Source organism: Lactuca virosa, chromosome 3, assembly GCF_052849685.1.
Source record: "Lactuca virosa cultivar CGN04683 chromosome 3, Lactuca_virosa_CGN04683_v6, whole genome shotgun sequence".
In the NCBI taxonomy this organism is placed as follows: Eukaryota; Viridiplantae; Streptophyta; class Magnoliopsida; order Asterales; family Asteraceae; genus Lactuca; species Lactuca virosa.
This window is the reverse complement of record NC_136428.1, coordinates 315,669,092-315,676,007: the sequence shown is the minus strand read 5'-3', so window position 1 is coordinate 315,676,007 and position 6,916 is coordinate 315,669,092. Positions and strand designations below refer to the sequence as shown.

At 35.9% G+C, this 6,916-nt stretch overlaps 1 protein-coding gene across 1 annotated transcript; it reads left to right on the top strand.

Annotated features, from left to right (window-relative positions):
* Positions 1–6,033: 6,033 nt before the first annotated feature.
* Positions 6,034–6,606, top strand: LOC145164717 (uncharacterized). The gene is made up of 3 exons (XM_079083416.1): positions 6,034–6,173; positions 6,260–6,416; positions 6,511–6,606. The coding sequence occupies exons 1-3, from the start codon at positions 6,034–6,036 to the stop codon at positions 6,604–6,606; spliced, it is 393 nt and encodes a 130-aa protein (XP_078939542.1).
* The last annotated feature ends 310 nt before the right edge of the window (positions 6,607–6,916 follow it).

Here is a 6,916-nt window from a genome sequence, read left to right as displayed (position 1 = left end):
TTTTTTTTTTTGTCTTTTATGAATTATTATTATTATTATTATTATTATTATTATTATTATTATTAATTTGATTTGATGTCTCTTTAACTTTAATTTAACTTTAGCTTTAATAATAATGAAATTGATTTGATTTTTTTCTTATATTATTACATATATATAATATGATCGATCGATTGAATTCATTCTTAAATTTTATATCTTATATCTTTGTCTAAATCCATATATCTACAACGATTGAATCATATAGCGAATTTTCAAACTGATTAGGTTTGTTTTTTTTTTGATAGATTTAGTATATTAATAGGCTGAGACAATTTTCAAACTGATCAGGTATGTATTTTATTTGTCAGGTGTTTAACACTTATAAAAATATGAAGGAATGGGTTGACAATGTGACATGAACTCTAGGATATGTGATCATTACAAAAAGATCAAAAACGAAAACAAGTGGCTATGTCTCAAAATCATTTTAGTTTGTGATCAGAGTGATGTCTATAGAGGTACAAATACATACGGGGACAAAAAAATAAATTGTCCCTTTGAATTTGTCGGAAATTATTATAAGACTTATGATTTTTTGAGCTTGAAGGTTATAAATGGTGAACATAATCATGGCCCTGCAATGTATATGGAGGGTCATGCATTTGCAAAAAGCTGACTAAAGATGAGCGTCGTATGGTGGAAGAGATGATAGTCCTGAAGGGTTTTCACTACAAGAAAAACGTGATTTTGCTACGGAAGGAATCCATTGCGAAAAGCTGAAATTCCGTTGCAAAAGACGAATAGCGACAAAATTTGCAACGACCTATTTCCGTCCCTAAAAACGTCGTAGCGAGGAGTTTGCAACGGAAACGATAATTCCGTCGCAATTGTGACAACGGAATGAAATCCATGGTAGATGGTATTCCGTCGTGTATGCCGTAGTAGGTTTCCATCACAAATTCTGTGGTAGTTCTTCAGTCACAAATTCCGTTGTAGTTAATCCTTAGCAAAATCTGTGGTGATGAATCCCTAGAAAAATCCGTGGTGATGAATCCCTAGCTAAATCCGTGGTGATGAATCCCTAGCTAAATCCGTGGTGATGAATCCCTAGAAAATTCCATGGTCATGAATCCCTAGCAAATTCCGTTTGATCACTTCCTAGCAAATTTCGTGGTCATTAATCCCTAGCAATTTTAGTGGTGTATATATTATATATCAGATTCAATATGGACCAATGGATAATTGATTTATAAATTATATCCAAATAATTTTGTAGTAATATATGAAAAACAAAAAAATCATAACCATCATATTATAAAATAACAAAATAATTATTTATTACATTGAAAAAAGAAAGTTGCTACTCTAAAATACAAAATCTTCAATAAACATATATCAACCCACTACTCTTGTTGTTTTGTAAAGCCATTAATAAGATCCAATGCCGTTTGAAGTTGTTTTTCAAGATGTCCGACCCTTGCTTTGTTTTCCTCTTGTTGGGCGTTCATCATTTCTTTAAGCTCTTCGTTTTGCTGTTGTTGTTTAGCATTAAGCTCCCTCATTTCTTCTATTTCATCATTTTTTTCCGGAATGTAAGTTACATCCGTTTTACCATTTCTATTGGGAACCGCCTTTGCAAAAGAGCCTAATCCACAAATTCTTCTTTTTTTATCATGACCACCTACAACAGCATAAAATAGCATGTCCTCCTCAAATTCAACACCTTCAGCTTCCAACTATTCCCGTTTTTCTGTATAGGCCGCCTACAAAATAAAAATATTATAAGTTAAAGATATCAAATTTAGGAATGATATTATGGAGTAGCTACAATATAAAAGTTAATTTAAACTGAAATGAATATTACATGAATTTGTCTATCTTTTTCATTTGTGAAAGTGACTCCATCATGATTCTTAGTGTGTGTATACAGGAACAATTCACTATGGGGTGGCTCATGTCCTAATTTCCTCTTCTGCATAAATACCATATAAAAAGTTAAATATATAGATAAACATATGCAAACATTGATACGATGTACCATTTAAAAAATTACCAAATCAGAAGCTATCTTCAAATGACATGCGGATCCAGCGTTATGTATGGGTTTTGCTACTCCATCAGCCACACCGTTACGCCTATTTTTCTTGTTCTGCTCAGATTTTAGCTTGTATTCTTCTGTATTCCATTTTAATTGCCAGGCGTTCCAGACTTCCTGTGGAATATGAGCTGGTTTAAAGCCATGTTTGTTTCTTTTTGGGCTTCTCATGATGAAGAGATATTGACCATAACTTTGTGCCGATTTCCTTGCCCAAGCTTGCCTCACCAGCGAGTCTATTGTCTCATCCCAACAACATTTTTTCTACACATTAACAATATAAACATAAGCTGAAGTGTAAATGTTTACCAAACAATAATTTATGACTTATAGTTACCTGAAACTCCTCCCAATATAATTCGCGCATTTCTTTGCTTACTTGTGCCCAAGCGTACCCTTCTGGATCTACTCTTTGTTTAAAGGACTGACTAATAACGTGTGCACAAGGGCCTGGTGGCATTAGCCTGCAAGTAATCATGTGATGTGTTAATTTATGAATTGATATGTAGGTGTAAACCAAAATTTAATACATAAAAAAAAGTTGTAATTAAGATTTGAATTGGTAACTCACGTATTTTTCCAAACATGAACATTAAAACATCCATCTGGTCCACAATCTTCAGAGGAATTGTTTTCACCTTCTACACTTTCCACTACAGATCCATTCATGGGTGGTTGTGTTGGTGATGGGGTAGATTCTAGGATAGGTGTTGTTGATGGGGTATATTCTGGGGTAGGTGTTGGGATAGATGTATATGTTGAGGATGTGGTAGTTCCTTTACTTAAGGAGGGTGTGGTAGTTATTGTAGTTGTGGAGGATGGTAGTGTAGATGCAGGTTTTGAGGTTGTGGTAGTAGATATAGGTTTTGATGATGTGGTAGTGGGTGTTGGTGTTGAGGATGGTTTAGATAATGTAGGTTCTGAAGTTTTCGTAATTGATGTTCGTGTTGACGATTTTATTATTCCAGTTTTTAAAGTTTTAAATGTTTTTTCTAAGGAGGGTGTGGATGTTTTAAGTGATGCCGATGAAGTGGTAGTCATGGGTGATGTTAATGATATAGGTTTAGGGGTTTTGTTGGTAGATGTTATAGGTGCTTTGGATGTGGTTGTTGGTATTGGCAAGTCGATTTCTTCATCTTGTAACTGTCTGTTTAGGAATTTTGCAGCAGAAATCCTGTTGTTTTTCATAACTTGTGGTGCAATGAATTTAGTTGGCTTCACACCGGATGCTCCTTTTGGTTTCGGCGTCAACATCTTTTTGACACAAACAATAAAAATAAATTATATATGAAGGCATTACTTTGCATGCAACCTATTGAATACAATCAAAACCAATTTACATGAAGATGATCAGAGAACAAAAAACGATCGATCATCACGACAACATTAAATTAAATAAATATAAATTTTAGACGAGTGACAACCTATATCGCCAAAGTCAGTGCACAAACGTATAATGAACAAAGATTTCGATCAATAAGCCGCCGAAGATGATGATTACAGAAAATGTAAACCCTATTTCTAATTGGTAAACTTAACTACCCTAATATGCAACATAAACGTGTGTAGGTTGGAGGGAAATGAATTGTGAAATACTTTGAACCTCCGCTAATAAAAAATTCGAACTGTGCTAATTACCGCTAAATATTTAGTAATTCAAATTTATTTAAAGTAGTTACAGATTGATAAATAGGGTATATACATATAAATAACGTCAAGAAAGAACATAGAGTAACGATGTGTTCATAGTATAATTTTAACTTAAAAGTATATACGAGGACTAAACATTAATAAACTATACATCTTTATGTTTTTCTGTTTAAACCAAAATTTATATACAAAAGACGTACGGGTCATGTCAATATATATGATAGTGGCTTATGGTGTCCATGGATGACATAAGGGCCATTGGTCGACATGGTAATGGCTTATTGTGTCCATGGATGACATATGATTGATTGGTCCACATGGTAATGGATTATGGTGTCCATGGTTGACATATGGATGACATATGGGCCATTGGTCCACATGGTAATGGCTTATGGTGTCCATTGATGAAATACGGGACATTGGTCAACATGGTAGTTGCTTATGGTCTCCATGGATGACATATGAATGACATATGGGCCATTGGTCGACATGGTAGTGGCTTATTGTGTCCATGGATGACATATGGTTGATTGGTCCACATGGTAATGGCTTATGGTGTCCATGGTTGACATATGGATGACATATGGGCCATTGGCCCACATGGTAATGGCTTATGGTGTCCATGGATGAAATATGGGTCATTGGTCAACATGGTAGTTGATTATGGTGTCCATGGATGACATATGGATGACATATGGGCCATTGGTGAAGATGGTAGTTGCTTATGGTGTCCATGGATGAAATACGGGTCATTGGTCAACATGGTAGCTGATTATGGTGTCCATGGATGACATATGGATGATTATGGTGTCCATGGGCCATTGGTCGACATGGTAGTGGCTTATTGTGTCCATGGATGACATATGGTTGATTGGTCCACATGGTAATGGCTTATGGTGTCCATGGTTGACATATGGATGACATATGGACCATTGGTCCACATGGTAATGGCTTATGGTGTCCATGTATGACATATGGTTGATTGGACCATATGGTAATGGCTTATGGTGTCCATGGTTGACATATGGATGACATATGGGCCATTGGTCCACATGGTAATGGCTTATGGTGTCCATGGATGAAATACGGGTCATTGGTTAACATGGTAGTTGCTTATGGTGTCCATGGATGACATATGGGCCATTGGTCGACATGGTAGTGGCTTATTGTGTCTATGGATGACATATGGTTGATTGGTCCACATGGTAATGGCTTATGGTGTCCATGGTTGACATATGGATGACATATGGGACATTGGTCAATATGGTAATTGCTTATGGTGTCCACGGATGAAATACGGGTCATTGGTCAACATGGTAGTTGCTTATGGTGTCCATGGATGACATATGGGCCATTGGTCGACATGGTAGTGGCTTATTGTGTCCATGGATGCCATATGGTTGATTGGTCCACATGGTAATGGCTTATGGTGTCCATGGTTGACATATGGATGACATATGGGCCATTGGTCCACATGGTAATGGCTTATGGTGTCCATGGATGAAATACGGGTCATTGGTCAACATGGTAGTTGCTTATGGTGTCCATGGATGACATATGGATGACATAAGGGACATTGGTCGACATGGTAGTGGCTTATTGTGTCCATGGATGACATATGGTTGATTGGTCCACATGGTAATGGCTTATGGTGTCCATGGTTGACATATGGATGACATATGGGCCATTGGTCCACATGGTAATGACTTATAGTGTCCATGGATGAAATACGAGTCATTGGTCAACATGGTAATTGCTTATTGTGTCCATGAATGACATATGGGCCATTGGTGAAGATGGTAGTTGCTTATGGTGTCCATGGATGAAATACGGGTCAATGGTCAACATATATCATTTGTGCCGGTTGTGTATTAAAATTTAAAATTTTCAAATACTTAATTTTGTAGGAAATATTTATTTTTTAAATAATTTTATTAATAATTTAGGGTCCCCGATTAATCCCCGCTGAGTCTGATTAATCGCTTATCGTCAGTCGACCGCCGAGCGACGGACGAGCGATTTTTACAACCTTGATTAAAATAGAAATTAATTTTTCTTTTAAATATGACTTTTTACAAAACTACCCTTACTAATTAAATTCGAGTCATTGTATGTATTTGGACAATTTGGTCATTTTATAATGGAACATCTTCTAGGCGCCATAATGTTTTCCGAAGAAACACGTTGTTTCAGTTCTTCATTCTTATTTTAGTCACTTGCAAACAACCCCAATTTCAAAATTCCGACAGTCAAAAAACCCTAAAATCATTTTCGCAGAATCGTTATCTTAGTGAATGTTTATTATTATGGAAGCCAGTACTTCTTCTAAGAATCAATCAAGAAATCAAACGAAATCGCTAACAGACATGCCATTTGAAGTGATGGAGAAAATAATAGTCGACTTGGCAAAAATTTCAGCAATCGAGGCTTTCAGGATGAAGAGTGTGTAAGTTTTGCCTTTGATCATTCTATTTCACCAGTGTATTTGAGTTGTTTTTACATTATGGAGCGAATATTGTGTTTCGTTTGTAGTTGCAGATTCTTCAACAAGACAGGAAAAACGGATGAAGTATATAAACATATGGAGTTAGATGGATTGCTATTTCGTGTTTGTTCTGACCAGAAACATGCAGTTGTCAATAAATGCATAGAGATGAGAAACCCAAATATTCTATTCAGGAATGGATTGGTACGTTGTTATATATATATGCATAGTAGTAATTAATATGTTACTTCTTTTGCATAACTTGAACTAGAAATTATGTGTTTAATGTTTTTTTCAGATGAAGTTATTTTTCTTAGAAGTTGAACATGAAGGGAAAACGATGCTTGAAGAAGCATCTGCATTGGGACATTTGGATTCAACATTTGTCCTGTGAATGATGCTGATAGATGAAGGGAGACATAGGAAGCAGGAAGCTTTAGACATGTTGAACAATGCTTACCGCAGAGCAAATGGTAAGTGGAATCTTAGAGCAACTTGTTCTAAGGTTCATCTCCACTTAAATAGGGAGGGGAGGAAACATGTACACTTCCATGGCTTCCATAGATCTTGTGCATTGCATAAGTTTGTAGTTAGTGTGTCAGACGCTTTTGTGAATGGATACAAATGGGTGTTTATGTGTGAAATTTGTTTATGGGATGCTTGTTTCGTTAGGTTTTCTAGGGAGTTTGGTATAATTTATGAGT

Coding starts and splice junctions, on each gene's coding strand:
- LOC145164717 (XM_079083416.1), top strand. CDS start 6,034: ATGGAAGCCAGTACTTCTTCTAAGAATCAATCAAGAAATCAAACGAAA. Junction 6,174..6,259: donor GCTTTCAGGATGAAGAGTGT/GTAAGTTTTGCC, acceptor TTTCGTTTGTAG/TTGCAGATTCTTCAACAAGA. Junction 6,417..6,510: donor TTCTATTCAGGAATGGATTG/GTACGTTGTTAT, acceptor TGTTTTTTTCAG/ATGAAGTTATTTTTCTTAGA.